The sequence below is a fragment of the Cheilinus undulatus genome, linkage group 1, assembly GCF_018320785.1.
Source record: "Cheilinus undulatus linkage group 1, ASM1832078v1, whole genome shotgun sequence".
Taxonomy (NCBI): Eukaryota; Metazoa; Chordata; class Actinopteri; order Labriformes; family Labridae; genus Cheilinus; species Cheilinus undulatus.
Genome location: NC_054865.1, coordinates 18,349,123 through 18,370,584, shown reverse-complemented (window position 1 = coordinate 18,370,584; position 21,462 = coordinate 18,349,123). Strand labels below are relative to the sequence as shown.

Genomic DNA, 21,462 nt, shown 5'->3' with positions numbered 1-21,462 from the left:
TGCTGTACACCACTCCATCCAATGCTTGGCATTGGGCTTTGACATGTAAGGCTTGCATGCAGCTGCTCGGCCATTGAAACGCATTATGGAGTTCCTGCCTCACAGCTTGAGTGTTTACATTAATGCCAGTGAAAGATGGACCTCTTCAGCTATGGAGCATCTTTTACATACCAAGTGCCTTAGCAGTCCCTGTCCACACAGAGGGATTTTATATGGTCTTCTGCTTCATTGCTGAGTTGCTGTTGTTCCTAAACGCATCCACTTTCCAATAATATCACTTACAATTGACTGAGGAATATCCAGCAGTGATGCAATTTTAATTTGTTTTATTGTTAAGGTGGCGTCCATCACAGTACCACGTTTGATGCCTCTAATTTCTTCAGAACTACCTATTTTGTATCACAAAGGTTTGCAGATGGAGACTGCATGGTTAGGTGCTCAATTTTATACACCTGTGGAAACCGGTCTGAGTAGCTAAATTCAGTGATTAACAGGTATGGCCAAATACTTTTGTCCACATAGTGTATGTCTTAATGTGCAAGGTTTCCTTTAACAATCCAAGGTCAACAGCAACAAAAAACAAATTCTTACATCTATCAGATGTGCAAGAGCAGCTGTGTTGAGCTGTGAAGTGTCTGAAACACATTACAGTATCCCACAAAGTACTTTTATGTGTGCAGGTCATTTCTGACCCATGTGTGTAAACTTGATTTAGAAATACAAAAGGTCTGATTATTCATAAAGTAAGGAATGGGAAATAAAAATTATGATGTTTACATTACAAAAACAAGATATTTACTGCAGAATTGGCATAGTTACTGATAAAAAATAAATATTTAACAAAATATCATAGAAACTCTCAGCCATATACATGAAATAACAGGAACTGGATGTTGTGCAGTAGAGGGGTAGTGATGAAAAAAGTGGTTTAACTCAAAAAGTAAGAAAGTTAAAAATTAAATAAGGATGTTTGATGATTAAAAAAAAGTTAATTGAGGAATACCTGGAGGACTGAATGATGAAATTTATTTATTCTAAAGATATAGATAATAGAAACTCATCCAGGTCACTTTTGACCCATGTTGCGCATCAAAGGGTTAAAGTGTATTTTCATATCTTCAACAACTACTATTGTTGACACGCATGTGTTTAATCCAGTGCAGGATGACATGACACAAAAAGATTTCCCCCTCAGAGCTTTTTCACAGCAGACATGTCAACTTGTCACAGCAGAAAAAGCACAATTATAATTGATCATATTAAAAATGACTGTATGTCACTGAAGTGAGTTTGCTCCAGGGTGTTGTTATTGTGCACACTGGCTCACTGTCACCGTTTACTGGGACACTTGATAGAACTAAGCCACTGTTAATGAAATTAGTTTCACCTGTGCTTTTCCTGATGTGACATCTCCAAATGTCTGCTGTTAAAAAGGACTTTAGAACAGAAAAGACACATTGTTAATGCTGCATGAAACATCTCTGTGTCTGCTGCTTTGACAAGTCTCAGTGTGCGCTATAAAAAAAAAAAAAAAAAAAAAACAGGCCTATCCAGATGTATTCTGTTAGATTCCTCTAGCTTTGTCCATGTGCTATCACATCAAATCAGTTGTACTCCTTGTCTTTTCCTGTCAGACAGGAGACTAAACAAACAAAGATGGCAGGGACATGTTTATTTTATGTTGTCTGATCTCTGTAGATGGATAAATTACACTTTGTGATAAAGGTGTCCATCGCTGCCCTTTGAACAAACCTTTAATCTTTAAATCTTTTATATTTGTATTAAATCTGTCATGTAGAAAAACAAACACAAGCAGCCATCTTTTCACACTGAGGTGTGTGTTGATATAAAACATGGTCGTGAGTCAGCTGAGAATACATCCAATTTAATATTCAAAGGGTGCATTCATGCCTGCTTTTGTGGATTGTTGAGGTTTCTCTAAGTCAGAGATGTCCTATTGAGCTAAACCACATATTCATGAAGCTTTTTGGACACACTTGTTTGCAAATACAGTTGATTTAATTAAGCAATAAACATACACATGCTTCCAATGATTAGAAGCAGGGCTTCCCACAGATTTGGCTGGGCCGCTGACAGACCCAGAGTGTGGGCCCTCCCTGTTGTGAATCATGGCTGATATCAGTGGCATTGGTGCTGGCATCGTGGGTAACGGTTACCTCATGTTGGCACTGAAAAGTGTGTTGAAATATGACTGGGTTCTGATGTTGGATGTATTTATTCGTGCTACTTTTTAGCCCCATTTCAACACATTTTCCACAAATTTTTGCGACTTCTTTTTGCCACTTTTAACACATTTTATACCCATTTAGGCAGATTTTCACCCTTTATTGATACTTTTGCCACTGCTTTGCTTTACACCCATTTTTGTTATTTCTTGCCTATTTTTACTTCTATTTTATGCCACTTTTGACTTACTTTTTGCCCATTTTGGCTACTTTTTGCCCACGGTTGCCATTAGTTGCCCATGTTTGCCACTTCAAATCCATTTATGCTGTCTGTCAGCCTTTATTGACACTTTTTCACCATTGGTTTGTCCATTTTCATCCATTTTTGCTGCGTCTTGCCCATTTGATCTCCTTTTTCATCACTGTTTACTAGGGGTGTAATGGTACAGAAAAATTTTGGTTCCGTACGTACCTTGGTTTTGAAGTCATGGTTCGGTATGTTTTCTGTACGGTAATTGAAGCGAATAAATAAAATTTAATTTTTTTTAATTAAATTGTATTAAATTAAATAGGCTGAATAAATACATTTAAATTATTGATAATGCTGCAACCTCCTTCCAAAAGTTCTTCAATTATTAAAAATATTAATAAATAAATATATTTTTGAATTACTAGGTTTTTTAAACTGATATATTGACATATTGTAAGCCATCCACTTGTAAGCCATTGTTGCTGCTTTTCACTCATTTTGCCCATTTTTGTCCGTGGTTACCACATCTTTTTGCAAGTTTTAACCCAGTTTGTCCACCTCATTTCAAAATTATGTTATTACTTTCCATTAAAATTGTCTCAGTTTTTTTGATTTATTTTCTGGCATCCTGACAATTTCACATGATGGCCTAGCTATGAAGTCTGACATTACTTTACAGATAGTTTAGTTCAATCTGCCCTTCTACATTGTTCCACAGCGTTACCAATGAAAAGGTAATTTTGTTTTAAGAAAAGTGGATTACAGGATGAAAACACTCTGCACTACAGTATAAATAATCAAATTAATTTTCTTTTGCTTTGATAAAAATGATTTGTCAGGTAAAAACATGGTTATCACATCTTACCGTAAAATGGATCATGATTTTGCTGACCTTCAAGGGCCTTCATTTTGCTGGGCCCCAGAACGCTCTCCCCTTTATCCTGTCTTATGGGGAACCTTGATTAAAAGACATATCTTAAAGTGTGTGGAGATAAAGTAATCAAATGTCAACTTGGATGACTCACGATATGTGTTTCTTTTTCTTTTTCTCAGTGAGTCAAAGCGGTCTGGCCGGTGATGTTTGTCCGGATCCTGGAGTTCCAGAAAATGGAAAGAGGATGGGCTCTGCTTTCCAGTAAGTTCTTTTTATTCTAGGTCTAAATTTTACCATTCACTCTTCAACCTATCACAAAATAACTAAGTTATAGTATTGTAGAACTTATGTCTAGGGAACTTTAGGTTATTTTGTGACACACTTTATGACACCAGACTGCAGGATTGATCTAACTCAAACCTGCCAGAGATAACTCTTAAAAAAGTGTCGGAAGTCTTTCAGTAATTTTAATGACAATTGAGAAGAAAGGTATCAGCTCAAAGAAGAAATTTGCTGCTGAAAAGATAGGCGTGTTATAAAACTTAAACGTCCATGAAGTAGAGATAGTTTTGAAAAAAAGGAAATTGGATCTCCATGGCCAGAGAAATCCTGTGTCTTTCCTTCGATCCAGAAGTGTTACATACTTTAAAACCCAAAGTGCACTGGGCTTATGACCTTGCAAGGCCAATCTACACTGCTGCAAAGTAAAAAGGGGAGGGGAATAAACAGTCCAAGACAATGTCCACACTTTACTATTACTGGTTTATCTGAATGTGTCTAGTCAAGGAAGGGGCATCACTTTATTTAAGTGGGCCTTTATTGGCAAGAAATTTTCTAGTAATAAATTGCAATCATCTCATTATTCTCAAGAATAAGGTTTAGAATTGACCGTTATCAGTTGGCATTTTACAGAGAAATAACTCAGTAATATTAAGGAAGTATTACCTTTGTAATAATGTATTATCAAGCAATTCTTCAAATTATTCTGACAGTTTTCTGTTAATTATGTAGTATTTTACCCTAACCCCAAAACCTTACCCTAACCATTGCAATATTATGGTAATTTTGTGGTAACTAGGTGGTATTTCACCCTAAACCTGGCCCTCTTACCCTAAATCTAACCCCTTCGTAATGTTGTTGTATTCCTCTGGTAATTAGGTGGTATTTCACCTTAACTCCAACTCTCTATCCCTAACCCCTTACGTTTGTAATATTGTGGCAATTCCCTGGTAATTAAGTGATATTTTATTTTGAACCTAACCCTCACACCCTCATACCCTAACCCTCTAGTAATATTGGGGCATTTCCCTGGTAATAAGATGGTATTTTATTCTCTTACCCTAGCCCTAACCTTGAATATTATGGTAATTCTCTGGTAATTAGGTGGTATTTAATCCTCTTACCCTAAACCTGACTCTCAATATTCTAGCAATTCTCTGGTAATTAGGTGGTATTTTATCCTCTTACTCTCAACCTAACCTCAATGTTGTGGTAATTCTCTGGTAATTAGTTGGTATTTTATCCTCTTACCCTAGCCCCAACCCTGAATTTTGTGTCAGTTCTCTGGTAATAAGGTGGTATTTTATCCTAAATCTAACCCTCTTACCCCAATCCTTATCCTCTCATAATATTATGGGAGTTTCCTGGTAATTAGGTGGTATTTTATCCTTTTTCCTAACCCTTACTCTAATCGTTGCAATTCTCTGTTAATTGGGTGGTATTTTTCCAAGTATTTCCTAAGAAATAAGATGATAATTTTAAAATTTGCTTGATAATCCCCAGGTAATTTTTTTTATTTGGTCCAATAATTTTTGAGTAACTTTTAGGGTTAGGGGGTTAGGGTAAAATACCACCTTATTACCAGAGAACTGCCAGAGTATTACAAGAAATTACTTGATAATTAATACATTATTATTAGGATGGTACATCCTGAATATTACCATGGGGCTGCACAGCTGTGCAGGGGTTAGCACTGTTGCCTCACAGCAAGAAGGTCCCTGGTTTGCTTCCTGGCTAGGGCCTTTCTGTGTGGAGTTTGCATGTTCTCTCCGGGTACTCCGGCTTCCTCCCTGCTTCCTCCCACCACCAAAACATACTCATTAGGTTTATTGGTGACTCTAAATTGGCCGTAGATGTGAGTGTGAGCGTGCCTGGTTGTCTGTCTATATATGTCAGCCCAGTGATTGACTGGCGACCAACCCAGGATGTACCCAGCCTCTCGCCCAATGACAGCTGGGATATGCTCCAGCCTCCCCATCAGGATAAGCAGTATAGAAAATGGATGGATGGGTGGATGGATGGATGGATGGATGGATATTACTATATTTCTGAGTAATTATTTGGTAAAATACCAATTTATTACAAGGTAATTACCAGCTTTAGAAATTACTAGATAATTATGACTAATTAATATGAAATTAATAAGTAATTAAGACCCACTAAAATAAAAAGTTTCCAAGGTATGAAACAGATTAGCTAACATGATTCTCAATACCTTGCAGAACTGCACTGATTATAAAAAGCACTGTGGCCCAGTATGATGATCTCTCTGCTGTCACAGATCATGAAATCCTTTTAATCCCTCCTATCGAACACCCTTATTCAATATGCTATTTTCATTTGAACAACAATTATCGTCTTTTAAACTGTTTACCACTGGTATCTATCAATATCCATTACGAGCCATCTACCAGGTTTTTAATAATATCTCGAGGCACACACTGAGAATGGCAATGGAGGCTATGGAAGTAGAATCGTGGCTAAAAAGCAAGGACTTGATGGGGATTTTAAAACGATTCACTGCATGATCTCTCATCTTATCAGGAGATGGGGAGACATAATTTCATTTAATCAGGAGTGAGCAATTATAAAATAATCTCCTCTCCCTACGACTCATCCACTTAGCACCAGTGGCAGCTAAATCATTCCTATGTTCCCCTCATGTTTATGAGGGGAATCAAGGCGGGCATTTACCTTTTTCCTCAGAACATCTGCAGGCCAGAAAAACTTTGTGAAAGGACCATCATGTTCCTTATCTCCTGCTCCTGATGCTCTTCTTTACCATTAGCAAGTTTGTGTGCACAAACTCTTCAGGAGCATCAGGAGAGCCGTGTGAGTTAGTGAAAGGTCATTACCTCCATGTGTGAGTGTAAGAGTGCATGCATGTTGGCATGGGTACATTGGTGTGTGTGTGTTACAGGGTTGCATCCAATCATCATTAAGCACAGCGATGCAGGAGCTGGAGCAGAATCCTGCAGTGATGTAGTAAAAAAGGAGAAATGGAGAGCGAATATAGCTGCAGGGAAAACAGGAGTTTCACTGATGGGCAGTGCAGATGTGCAAGATGGCAAGGTGGGAAAAGGGAGAGGAAATCGCCAAAAACACAAAATTTTCCTCCCTGTGATTGTAAATCTCTCAGTGAGAGGTCTTTAGAAGGTATTTTCAGTGTCATAGCTGAACCTCTAAAGTGAATGACTCAACTCTCAGTTACAAAGGCTCTAGCAGAGAGATTTGGCTATGCTTTGTGACTCTACAGTGTTTAACACCAGGGTGGAGCTGCTGAACAACTAGAAACCCTACACAGTGAATGTTTGGCCAGGTGGTAGACTGTGGTGTTCATCAGCAGGGAGGGGACATTAAGCTTTACAGACAAGACATCATGCAGGCCTCCACTTAGATAGCTGAATGTCCCTCTCATGTGTTAGACAGCAGGGTGTTGGAGGGAATGACAAAACAAGAATGATCAGGAAATGATGAGAGGGAAGGGAAGAGGAGTAAAAAATATAAAACGGAAAATGCAAAAAATAGCATGAGTTGAGAAATATTCCATGAGAGGAGGATTATAAGACGATCTGTGGTGACACTTGTCCTCCACAGGGATTCAAAAGCTACTAAATCTTTAATAACACAATATATAATGTGCTATAATATAATATTCTTTATTATTAATGTATCAACTTAGGATTTATTTTCTGGAAGAGCTCCAAATACAGGCAAGGATGTAGGCTCCCACAAGTAACACACTCCCAGCTGACTGTGACTTATTAAAAGCACTCAGAGACTAGATCGGAGTTTGCTGCCATTTTTGACAAGTGTTGCTGCTGTCGTGTCTCTTTTTATAGAGTTGGCTCCAGCGTCCAGTTCAGCTGTGATGACAGCTATGTGCTACAAGGATCTAAAAGTATCACCTGTCAGCGAGTCACTGACACATTGGCAGCCTGGAGTGACCACAGACCCATCTGCAGAAGTAAGTTTCACCTGTCCTTCCTTCTGAAACCTGTTATGACCTGTCAGGTGTGCATTAGAGCTGGATGTTGGTTGGTTGATTGGTTCATACAACACTTTCACATCTGCTGACATTGACAGCATGAGGGAACAAAAATATCTACTGCTTGGTACAAGTGGACATCAAGTTTGTTTGAGATACTTTGGAATGATTCTGTGACATTAGCTTAAGACTAAGGGTCAGATACTCTACAGAAATCCTTGCAAATGAATGAAAATGGCATTGTCTTCTTCACAATATGCATGCCAAGGGATCAAACCACCCCTAACTGTGCTGCAGAGCAAATAGCCTCTCTGTGCACCTGTGCTTTGGGTCCCTTTCTATGCAAACTGGTCTCATTGCAAAAAGCACCAGATTCATTTACACTGGTGCCTATTCATAGCTTTCATGTGGTACACAGTCATGGAACCGCAAGAAAGGCTTCCCACTGCTGTACACTAAAAGGACATTGACAGTCTCAGTTGCCACCTACGTGTTTTAGCCCTTTTACTTTTACAGAATCTCATTTGAAAGAAGAGGAGCAAAAGCAGATTAATGCTATATCACTGTTTCTTTAGGCATCAATACGGTAGCACCTTCTCCTACTCCTGACATCAGATTTGGTAGGATATGACTGTCTTTTCACGTATATTACAGTGCCAGAACACTGACTGATAGCGCACAGGGATCCTCATGATATTATTAACAAGTGTGAACTGGAAAATGTTAAATAAACAGCAGCAAAAAGAGGCAAACACACCAAAAATACATAAAGAGGTCAATAAACTGATTATGAGACTTAAAATGCCCATGATGCAGCTCCACACAACAGTCAATGGTACACTATATTGCCAAAAGTATTTACTCACCCATCCAAATAATTGAAATCAGGTGTTCCAATCACTTCCATGGCCACAGGTGTGAAATCAAGCACCTAGGCATGCAGACTGTCGTACATCACCTAGTGCAATGTGTCAGATGCAGTGGTGTAAAGCATGCCGCCACTGGACTCCAGAGCAGTGGAGACCCGTTCTCTGGAATGACAAATAGCGCTTCTCCATCTGGCAATCTGATGGATGAGTCTGGGTTTGGCAGTTGCCAGGAGAACGGTACTTGTCTGACTGCATCATGCCAAGTGTAAAGTTTGGTGGAGGGGGGATTATGGTGTGGGCTTGTTTTTCAGGAGCTGGGCTTGGCGCCTTAGTTCCAGTGAAAGGAACTCTGAATGCTGCAGCAGATTTTGGACAATTTCATGCTCCCAACTTTGTGGGAACAGTTTGAGGATGGCCCCTTCCTGTTCCAACATGACTGTGCACCAGTGCACAAAGCAAGGTCCATAAAGACATGGATGAGAGAGTTTGGTGTGGATGAACTTGACTGGCCTGCACAGAGTCCTGACCTTAACCTGATAGAACACCTTTGTGATGAATTAGAGCAGAGACGGAGAGCCAGGCCTTCTCGTCCAACATCAGTGTGTGACCTCACAAATGTGCTTCTTGAAGAATGGTCAAAAATTCCCATAAACACACTCCTAAACCTTGTGGAAAACCTTCCCAGAAGAGCTGAAGCTGTTACAGCTACAAAGGGTGGACTGACATCATATTAAACCCTATGGAATAATAATGGGATGTCACTTAAGTTCATATGCGAGTCAAGGTAGGTGAGTGAATACTTTTGGCAATATAGTGTAGCTGCTTATCCAAAGCTCTTTTTGCCCTCCAGGCCTCTCGACCGGTCATGTGACTGACAGCTATGAATAGTAATGTAGAGTGTAAATATTAAAATCTCAAGAATAAATTACCTGTAAATAAAGTCTTCTGACTTTGACATCACTATTACAGATTTAACTAAGGGCTAAATCAGTCTGGGGCTGTCAACACTTCACCCACATGTGTGGAGCTGTTAGACATGATGAGAGCGCAAGGGATTTTTTATTTTGTTTTGTTCTTCTTGGGGTTGTCTCTGCTCCAATCAAGGAGGAAGCTTTGTTTTAAACATCACATGTTTTGAGAGGGGTCTGGCTGCAGATTGTTTGTCTCTAACAGCCACTCACCCAGACCTTTCATTTGCGATGCCATCTATTTCAGGATGGAAGTGCTGTTTTTTGCCAGTACAAAGTTTTTCCAGTTTTAGCAATTTTTTTTAATTCAACTTTATTCATAAACATAGTCTGGCAGTTACATTCATGAAATAACTACATTGCAAACATTGCAGACTATGCCCTATTTGCACAGGACTAGTAATACCTAGGGATCTCTGGTAATTTGTAATGATCTCTGTGTTTTTAATCGTGTGTAAATCCTTGCAGATCTTTCTGCTCCTTTGACTGATCAAAAAAAATAGTAGAGGCTTCACAGGACATTGGTAGCAAAGTTTTGACACATAAATGTTATAAATATTGCTTCTCTTTCAGTGAATTTCAGCATATGTGTATCAATGGCTTTATTTTACTTGACTTATTTGATTAAACTCCAGTGTACAAATGTGCACACACACTGCTGCTCTCTTCATATGCACAGCTCTGCTATTCCTCTTACAAGTGCCTGATCTAATACCAGTATTATTCAGCTGTACATTACATGGTGGTTAGGCTGCAACAACTTATTTCTGTGAGAAGGGTTGTTGTAGATGCGTAACGATCCAAAATGAAGAGCACAGAATAATGTTCACAGCATGAACTGCATAAAAACTGTTAAATGTAACGGTTTGTATTTAACATGAGATTAACAGTGTGTATAGGACACATGAAGAAAACATCACCTGCAGAACATGATGTGATCAACATTGCATTTTTTTGTATGAATTTTAGAAATAAAAAATAATTGTGCATTTCCATTGCTGCAGTGTACTGCAGCCATGAAGTACCCTGATGTTTTCCTTCAGAAATGTCTGTAAATTTGAGTATATCATAACCTTTGCTTATCCCGTGTGGATGCACCACATCAAACACTGATGTAAGAGGGTAACTCACAAATTACCAGAGGTCCCTAGGTATTACTAGTCCTGTGCATGAGAAACATTTCAATAATAAAACAGAAAAAGGTCAGAGGTCTAATCCAAGATTAGATTATTAGAAGATACATTGCTACATAAGTTATCTTTAGCAACGTAAGCTTAAGCAAACTTAGTTACATAGAGTAGCTACATAAAACTGCTTTGTGAGCTTAGCTTTAGCTACATTGGACTAGATGCCTATGTTAGCTATGTAGCTTACCCAGCTAACAGAGCTTCACTAACTATGCTTGATGTGTTAGAATGTTTTCATGAGGATGAGCTTTTCTCCTGTAAGCAGACTGTTTACTCAGCTTTACTAAATGTTGTGTAATCAGATTATTCAGGTCAGGTTTTTATCTTTTGGTGACCTGCCCTAACCCTAACCCTAAATGAAAGTTTAATCTGATTTTATTTAGAGTTCTAACATGTATTTCCGTTCTGAGATATAAGGTGTGTCAGCTGAACGTCTGTAGGAGTGACTGTCAGAGATGTATGGTTTGCAGCCACACTGGCTGTCATTTTTTGGTGACTGCCTCACAATAAACTTGAAAGGTTTCCCCTCCAGTTCTGTCTCGTCACCTTTATGTGGACAATACAGAGCTCTTTTAGCATTAGAGCACAGCAGTGAAAACACAGACACGCTCTCTCCACATTAAAATTGAGAGCAAACGACATGGACAGTGATATGTTTTTGGGGCATGTTTTCATCTGCATTAGGACTTCAATAGTCATGAATTACACCCTGAGACTGAGGAGATAGTGGGCACATGAGATGCACATTTTTCAGTTGTTTTCCATTCTAAGTAAGATTTGTAAAACATATCTTTATATGCAACTGCTTCACACATTGAGAAAATCAGACAACGGCATATTTACACCCAAAGCTCTAAAACTCCTGAACATGTATCTTCAGTCATTAATAGTGTGAATGATGTGAATGACGTATCTCTGATTTTTAGAGAAAATGATCGGGCAGTATACACTGAAAACAGTTTTTTCCAGATATATTTTAATTGGATGTTTATATTACCCAAGCGGCTACCAGTGGTTAAAAATGAAGCTGATGTGGAAGTACAAAAAAAAGAAAAGTATCTCAAGTGTCCACTTGAGGCTGGCCTCAGAAGTCCTATAAACATCAGTCCAAATCTTCGTCAAGGGAGCAACTGGACTTGAATAAGGTTTAACATCAGTGTTTAAAATTGCCAGCAGAAGTAATCATGTTTACAGAGTTAGTTTTTAATCTGAATAGCTCATGTCTTTATTGACATACACATTAGAGGGGGTAATTTATAGTGAATTCAGAAAGTATTCAGACCCTGTTCACTTTTTTTCAATTGAGTTAGGTTGCAGCCTGATGCTACAGTTGAATAAAATCATTTTTACTCTCATTAGTCTACACTTAGTACCTTATAATAGCACACTGAAAAAAATGTAGAAATGTTTGCAAATGATAAAACAAAGAAATATCACATTGACATGAGTATTCAGACCTCTTTGCAACAACACTTTAAATTTAGCTCAGGTTTCTTCTATTTCTCTCAATTTTTGCTGAGATGTTTCTACACCTTGATTGGAGTCCACCTGTGATGAATTGAATTGATTGGACATTATTTGGAAAGGCTCACGTGTCTCTGCAGAAGGCCTCACAGCTTAGAATGCAGATCAGGGCAAAAACCTAGCCATGAGGTCAGAGGAACAGCCTACAGAGCTCAGAGACAGGATTGTTGTGCGGCACAGATCTGAGGAAGGTGACAAAAATATTTCTGCTGCACTGAAGGTTCCCAGGAGCACAATGAGGACTCTTCCAAGAGCTGGCTGCCTGGCCAAATTGAGCAAGCAGGGGAGAAACACTTAATAAGAGAGGTGACCAAGAACCAAAGGGTCACTCTGAGCTCAAGGGATCTGTATGAGATGGGACAAAGCTCTTGAAAGAAAACCATCACCAGCCCTGGTCTTTATAGCAGAGTGGCTAAATGGCAGCCTGTCCTCAGTGCAAAACACATGAAAGCAATAAAGCACCTGAAGGAACCTGAGACAGAGAGAAACAACATTCTCTGGTCTGATCGACCCAAGATTGAACTGTCTGGCCTCAGTTGTTAACATCAAGTCTGGAGGAAACCAGGAACCACTCACCTGCCCACCGCCATCCCAACAGTGAAGTAGGTGGTGGCAGCATCATGCTGTGGGGGCTCCTTTCAGCAGGGACTGGGAGATTTGTCAGGGTTGGGGGAAATCTGAATGGAGCAAAGTACACAGATATCATCAGTGAAAACCTGTTTCACAGCACTCAGGACATCAGACTGGGCTGAAAGTTTACCTTCCATGAAGATGACTGTGAATGTCCTAGAGAGCCATGATTTGAACTCTACTGAATGTCACAGACAGTCCCAAACCAACCTGGCCGAGCTTAAAAGAAGGAAAGAAGAATGGCAAAAAAATCCCCCAAACTAGGTGTGCAAATAGTGTCATATACAAAAGGTGTCAAGGCTGAAATGCTGCCAAAGATGCTTCAGGTATGTACTAAGAAAAGGGTCTGCATCAGGCTGCAATATAACAACACTGAAAAAACGCGAAGGAGGTCTGAATACTTTCTGAATGCACTGTATGTAACTCATCTTTGTTGATGATATTATGCATATTTTGGGACGAGTGTTAATTTTGCTGACTAAAACTATTTGTTGACTAAAAATGTTTAACAACAGCCTATTATCCATGAGAAAGACTAGACTAAGACTATCCAAAAATAGATCTTTAATGACTAAAACTGTCTAAAAGTAAATTTAGGTTTAATCAAGATGACTAAAACTAGACTAACATGTAAATTAGCTTTTGTCTGAAATTTAAAATCCATGTTATTTCTCCACTGTGGTTAAATCTGTCAAAATACAAGGCATCTGTATCTCTTCTGCCTCTCTTCTGTAGAAAGCAGGGACCCCAGGTTTGGCAGGGTGCTTAGAACACCCAAACATGATTTGGTACCAGATTCAGGCAAAGGAATAAATTCTTGGACTTAAAGTTAAGACTAAAACATGAGGACTTTTATGGACTAAAACTAGACTAAAACTATATGGAGTAGAAATGACTAAAATGCAACTAAAACGTAAAGACATTTAATCTGAAGACTAAAACTGAAACTAAAATTAAAAATAGCCCTTTTTTGAGATGTATCTTATCTGACGTTTTGATTATTTTTGTTTGGGGTGTTATGTTGGAAAAGCATGAACCAGGCTAAATCCAAATATGGTCGACTCTTACCCTAAAATTCCACATACTCAGTTTGCACAGTAATCCCCCCATGAGCTGCACCCTGGAGCAAATTGCTACATTAGAGGCTGCAGCCCAAATGCATCAATCCCTATCAGTTTCAAAACCACACAATGCAGACTCCTGTCTTTAAATCTCTCCACTATATCAACATAAGTACTCACTGAAAACATTAGGCCCTTGCATCTTACTACTATGCAAAAAGTGACTTGTGTGCTCCATTTTTCTTCTTAGATTTGCCCGTGAGGAGGAGTCCATTAAACCATCTTTTAGACCAGGCAAATCCAGCTAGTAAAGCACAGAGCCACCAATAGTCTCCTAAGCAGGTTCAGAGGACAATCACCAACAAATGTCCGGTAGTTTGTTATCATAACTACTGTTGTTAGCATTGTTGCTAACTGCTGTTAGCAGCCTTTGTGCATACCCTTAAAAAGAAGCTTTGTTAAAATAGTTTTGTGTCTTTGTTCCAAGCAGCATGTGATGTTCTAAACATCGGCCAATAACAACCCAAGGTTATATCAATCAACAGATCATGTGGTCCTCACAGTGGTCAAATGTCTCTTAATTTTGTCATTAAAACCTCCAAGACTAATGCAACGCTCAAGTTTTACCTGATCCTGTATCTCCTACCAAGATGCAAAAACTGCTCATGTGGGATTCGTTGTAATGCTTAGTGGTGCTATCTTTACTTTTGACAAAAAAGAGGTCCAGAAGCTCAAAAAGGACGCTGCTTATATCTCTAATGATCCCATCCAAGATAGAAACTTGACTCAATAAACGTCATTGGGATTAAGCATCACAGAAAAATGTGTGATAGTGAAAAAGGATCAATTCATTATTAGTTTGTTTTTCTTCAGTCGAGCAATTGATGGAAATCCTAGGACAAAACAGCAGCTACTGATTTGACACAAAGATCTCCAAGCTGTTGTTTTTTAAGTCACAAAGCCCTGATAGCAGAGAACCAGAAGTACTTATGACGCCTTTATGTTTCCTTTTATCATTTTTAATTAATGCAGTGGCAATTATCACATCATTAGCATGATAATGTCATTGTGATTGACTTTTATTCTTCACATTTAGTGTTTCTAAAATCCTGATTCACTTTGTGACTGACTGGCAGACTGACTAAATAAATAAGTGTGTGAGTGGCAGAGCAATGATGCAGGAGCTCTTACTGCCCACATGTTTACTGACAATACCCTGTTGGGTTTATTGCTCCACAATGAAAAGATAGACAGCTAGCATACACACTCAAGTGTGTGTGCACTTACCACACACTAACATTGACAGCCAGCGTCCAAAGGACAATGTCACATACTTCATAGCTGGAGCTGTATTCCCCTTGAGCTGTGTGTTTTTGACAGGCAGGCAGTCCCAGCGCTCAGACACATACTATAGGCTCCCTGTCACATTGTATTATTGTGTACATGTGTGTGTGTGTCTGTGACTGCAGGAACCTGCCTGACTTCATGATACTGGCTGCTCTTGTCAGTTAGAGATGAGAAAGAGTGACAGAGCGAAAGAGTCAGAGGGACATGTGGGTTACTCTCACAATTAGCCTTTTGGCACACTTTATCTCGAATGCTCTTTTTACCGCTCATCATTTCAGGGATTAAGTATTACAATATTTTTGTGAAATGACCTTGAATCTTTTTTTTCCATTTCAAAGGCAAAAACTTTATGAATGACAGAATATTTTTATTGTTTATTTCAGTTTTAGATAACAGATCTTTTCAAGAAATCCAAAAAGGCAAGTGACCGTAAATATTCAGTTTTTAACAAAATCTTTTCACAAAGGGGAGTTTTTGTCAATAGAATAGTAAAAGGTTCAGAAAATGTATATTTGTACAATATTGACTAGCTTTTCTTGCTTTGAAGTTCATGCAAAACAAATAAAAAATGAGTCTCTAAACATACTGTGTACACTGAAAAAAAGGTGCTGTAAACAGAAGAAGATTGAGATGTATATCAGTTCTTTACAGATGTCAACGTCACACAGAAGCGGAAAACTCCCCATGGGGGGAGAGGTGACAGAGAAAGGCTACCAAAAAAGACTCTCGACTGTGTCAAATGTTCAAAGTGCAGAGATAAACACATTCTTAATTTCTAATCAACATTTTTGTCTTAAAAAACTGTATAAAGCCTGCACATGTGGTGTCACATGACACTTGTGTATGGTCTGTTTTCTCAAAGGGCTCTGGTTTGGATCAGTACAGTTTTGCCCTAGTTTAGCACATTAAGCCCAGATCTTGCCCCTGTTTCTTCAGCTAATGAGCCACCAGTCTCGTTCATTGTGACGAGAAATCTGTCTTTTAAAAAGATCTGGATCATTTTGTGGTCAAGTATGAGAAGTTGATGATTTTGAATGACAGAATCATGTGACATAGATGCACAGATAAAGGTCTTTAAAACATTCAGGTAGGTAAAAACTTGGCAGGTGCATGTGTTCAGTAAATATGGTAGATATGTGAAGTTGTCTGTGGTTCTGAAATAAACAAACAAACACTCTGTGTACTGTTTTCATTCATCATAATGATCATATGATATGATGAATAAAGATGATGAATTAAAGTTAATTAGATTACAATCACTGTTTCCCATTAGTAGTACAAGATATACTATAAAAGAATCCAAATAAATCCTGCCAACATGTGATCTTTAACTGGTAAATTATAAGTATCAAATAAGGACATGAAAATCCATTTCTGCCCAACAAAATCATTTTAATTCACAAAATAACATCAAGAGACCCCTTGGAATTAAACAATATCTTAAAAAATGCACATGGCAGCACCATGGACAGCTCCTCTATTGATGTTTAGGGTTGTGTGTATATGTTGATATTAGTTGATTTCATGATTGTCAGTAACTCTGTGAATAATTTTTTGTTGATTGTTTTGATGTATTTTGCTTTGGTACAAAGGTCTTAACCATTTATGCCATTAAAGCATTTTGAACTTGTACATGGTAACACGGTGGTCCTCACAGCTAACAGAAGAGAACACAATAGGCAGCGTAGCAACAGGCTAAAAGCTATAAAATTAGCATCATATGACTTATACATGCATTCATTTTTTATTAGTTTGCTTTTTCTGTGTTAATTCAAGGCATTAAAAGCAGCATTTACCGGGATATAATTTGTAAAAATTCACAAACACGACTGAAAGGGAAAGAAGTTTGGGAAGTGCAATTTTCGGTGCTACAAGACATCACGATGCAAAAAATTGTATTGATTTGTCTTTATTTGGGTCTTGAAAAGGTCTTTACATGCTTTGAATCAAACGTTGACATTTAATTCATACAATGTTCCAGCAACTCTTATTTATTCATAATTTGGGTTAGCCATTTTTACTGGTGAGATTTGATCGAAATATTTAAAATACAACCTATACAATACAATAATACTCGTTTGTATCACTTTACCTGTTTTGTATGGAAAAGGATTAGGGCCACGGAAGAAAAAGATTGAGAAGCAATTCTTTTTTTTCACTTGTGAGAAAATGGTCAGAATTCCGACTCACAAGTGAAAAAAATTGCATCTCAATTTCTTCTTTTTTGTTTTTTTGTTCAGTGGCCCTAATCCTCTTCCGTAGTTTTATAAGTTACATTTCTTGTAAAGAAGGACAGTGGGTAGCATGGCACTAAATGGCGATTGACAAATGGGATAGGAGCTGAAGGTTGGACTTGTATCCAGGCTACCCACTTGGAGAACTGCCTCTGTACATGGTGACCTGACTGCTAGGCCATCAACACCCCAGAGGAGCGTTCAGTGAGGAAAATAAGACATCAAGACAGAAGTCACGGATGCACTTTTGAATGTGCTAATTCTAATAGGATGCATAATGTTGGATTTTTGCCAATATCTGATATACCGACATTTCAAAAACCCATACAACACCTTCACTAATAGAAACACACCTTTTTATTGTTAAAACCACCAACTGTCCTTGTGCAGAGGGGCTGAGTCAAGCAGAGCTGAGTGAGGAGCATAAAGTGACAGTCGAGCAGTTGTTTTTACATTTAGGGCTTCATTACTAATATTAAGGTCTCACGAAGCACCTTTTTGGTTGTGTGGTGCCATAGGAAATCACCTATACCTGATGATACATGTGTACATTTTGTTGATATTCAAGGTTAACGTGATTTCTACTGCCAGTATGTAAAGCCAAAATATCGACCGTGAATATTGGCAGAAATTTTAATATACTGATATTTCATCTTTTTTTTTAACCTGCTGATATCATGCTGATTGTATCATGCATCCCTAAATTCTTCTTAAACTAGAAAAGCACTCGGAGAGTGCAGACCTCATTAGCCCTATATCCCATTAGTAAAGAATCCTTTCAAAAATTCCTGGATCCAGACAGTGATCCGGATCAGTCCCAAAATCTAATCAGTTCTTCCTTATGCCTTTTGTAACATTCCTTAAAAATTTCATGAAAATCCGTCTGTAACTTTTTGAGTTATGTTGCTCACAAACAAACTAACAGACAAACTAACAAACCCTGCCAATCACATCACCTCCTTGGCGGAGGTAAAAATGCCATTATGATATGGTATTAGAGATAGCAATACATTCAAAGAAGGAAAAGGTAAAACGAAGGAAGAGATGAAATAAGTTAATGCCATAGAATTGGGGGAATTGGTTTTACAGGCATTTTTCAACAGGCCTTTCCTTGTGCGCACATCTCAGTATTTTCAGCCTTTCATTCTGTCTTAGCCAGCCTTCTAAGAATTTACATAAATACTCCTCTTTTGTACACACAAGTCGGATAGCCTTAATAGCTTGTAACATATAAACAAGAAGGCAGGCAGAGGTTAAAAATCCCTGTGCTGTAGCTCTGGTGTGTTTTTTCTATCTTTTGTGATCACTCTCCTGGGATTTAAACCCATGAGCGTCTCTCATTCTCTGCTGAGACTTTAATGTTAATTAGAGGCCCATCTCTGGGATGAATCGCCATAAATGTGTTTCTGTGTTACTGTGTAGTATACCTGTGTGGGTCACAGTGTGTTTCAGCTTTCTTTTCTAATTAAAAGACAGATCAGTCATCTGAGCCCCCCCTCCACCACCTCTCTCTCTCGCTCACTGTCTCTCTGTCCCTTGCCCTTCCCCCTTCCTTGTCTTTCCTCATCTTGTCTTGCATTCTAAGTTTTTGTCCTCTCTGTTCTGTTTTTGTCTTTTCTCCCTCATGTCGCTCCATTTTGGCTGTATCAAACTCTTATTCATTGCATCAACGTCCTTTAAAATGCAACCTGCGCTAGTTTTCTTTATTATGATGCTCATATTTCCCTTTTTGACTCTAATGCTTTGCCTCGATGTAGCCTGCCTCATAAGGCAATGATGGCCTCCAGCTAAGTCATTATGATAGATAAAAGGGCAAATATATGATCAGATAAAACTTCCTCTGCCATCAGACAGTACTTGTTGACTAAAACTGACTGGAAATGTCAAGTACACCCTTTAATATTGCTCAAGAGAGCATTTTTAATGGGACTCTGACACTTTCTTTTGCCGAATATCCCTTTAAGGCAATAACACATGGCTGATTTTATGTGGTTATCAAGACAAGAAGTATAACTTTGAGCATCACACGAGACAAAATCAATATGAATAAAACAGAGCAGCTAGAGGAACATTATGAAAAATGCTGCAGATAACAGAATATGCAGCCTCCTCATGAGGAAGAAACTTAAAACTCCACTGGGCAATGATTTAAAGAACACTTTAATTTATACATGGATGTCATTGCTCTGTTTATACATGACAATACAATTAACAGAAGACAAGCATGACTTTAAAATGTGAAAATAAAAATGCAATTAAAACTGTATTGCCATACACTTCAAATGCAAATGCTACAAACTTGGGAAAATATAAGAACAGAATAATTTGTATTAATTCCTCAATAGGAAATTCAATTAAAATGTGCACTCTGTTGATGAGCCTGCCACACAGGCTGAAATACATGCACACTCTGTAGACTTATTGACATGCACTAATGGAGAGATGTCTGAATGCTGGGCTGGACTCCAACGAGTGCCTGAGCAGTTGAGGGTTCAGTGCCTTGCTCCAGGGCACCTCAGCAGTGCTCGGGAAATAAACTGGCTCTTCTCCAGCTACTAGGCAAATTTCCAGACTTGACACGATCAAGATTTGTACCCAACCCAAATCCCTGCTCCCCAGACTGACCTGCTACCCTCAACAAATCTTCCAAAAATCAAGAAAACATATATTGAAAATTGATGAAAAATGCCAAGTTATCCAAAGTTTGTAAAACAAATCCGTAAAGTTCCCTAAAATAAGACCAAGTTGACAAAAATGCCATGAGTTGTTTTTCTTAAATCCAGATATTTCCATTGAAAATTTCAGGATTCTTCTAAAGAGAGAGAGAAAGAGAGGGAAATGCATGTAAAATTCTCAAAAATTTCTCTAATAGAAAAAAAGTCTCATAAAATTTCTTAAAATCAAGCTCAAAATGGGTTGTTCTGAAGACAGTGACTTCAAGTGTGATACTGTGATGAATGCCACCTTTGCAATAAGACAATTCAGGAAATTTTATCCCTGCTGAGTATTCTAAAGTCAACTGGGATATTATTAGAAAGTAGAAGCGTTTAGGAACAATGCCAACTCAGTCACAAAGCAGAAGATCACGTAAAAACACAGCAGGCTCAACTGCTAAGATGTGTAGTGTGTAAAAGCTCCCAACGTTCTGCTGATTCCATAGCTGAAGTGCTCTGAACTTCCACTGGCATTAAAGTAAGCACAAAATCTGTGCAGCAAAGCGTCACAGAACAGCTTTCACTGGCCTTTCACTAGCCTCACCTCACCAAGTCCAATGCAAAGCACTAGATCGAGTGATGTAAAGCACACCGACACTGGGCTGTGGAGCAGTGGAAACGTGTTCTGTGGCGCGACAAATCGTGCTGCTCTGTTTGGCAGTCAGATGGGAGAGTCTGGATTTGGCGAATACCAGGAGGACGTTTCCCATCTGACTGCAATGTGCCAGCAGTGGAGTTTAGTAAAGGAGGGATAATGGCATGTGGCTGTTCCTCAGGGCTCAGTGTAGGGCCATCTCTCCAGTGAAGGCCAACCTCAGTGTTTCATCATATAAAGACATTTTGGACAATGCTATGCTTCCAAATCTGTGGCAACAGTCCGGGGAAGGCCCTTTTCTGTTCCAACATGGCTGTGCTCCAGTGGGAGCAGAGGCAGTCCTCTAAGTGGGTAACCTGTACACAAGTTCAACCTTCAGCTCCTATCCTATTTGTTTTACACTGATGAAAGTTGAGCAGCAGGAAATACACTCTAGGAAGAAATCAAATTTCATAAAATAAAACTTATTATTAAAATAATATAAAGTACTTTCTTCAAACTGCTACTATTTAACAGTATGTCCTATTTAATGTGTTTATTTAGTCAGTTTTGAACAAGGCTGCAAAAAGACACTCAAAACAGATTTTCTCCAAAGCTCCACTGGTTCACTGGATTGAGTACAGCAGTCTTGTTTCCTCCTCAGGCTGGGATGAAGGATGATTCTTTCTTTTATTTTTTTTTCTGTATCTATGATCCTTCCATCACTGTGTGAACACACCATGCAACACCTGCCATTTTTCCACATGCACTACACAA

At 38.6% G+C, this 21,462-nt stretch overlaps 1 protein-coding gene across 1 annotated transcript in view; it reads left to right on the top strand.

The window, feature by feature from the left end:
• Positions 1 to 21,462, top strand: part of LOC121512451 (CUB and sushi domain-containing protein 1-like) — an 821,118-nt gene that overhangs the window by 490,028 nt on the left and 309,628 nt on the right. The window contains exons 8-9 of the mRNA XM_041791732.1: positions 3,490 to 3,571; positions 7,432 to 7,556. Coding sequence (XP_041647666.1) covers positions 3,490 to 3,571; positions 7,432 to 7,556 — 207 coding nt within the window. The remainder of the gene's footprint in view (positions 1 to 3,489; positions 3,572 to 7,431; positions 7,557 to 21,462) is intronic.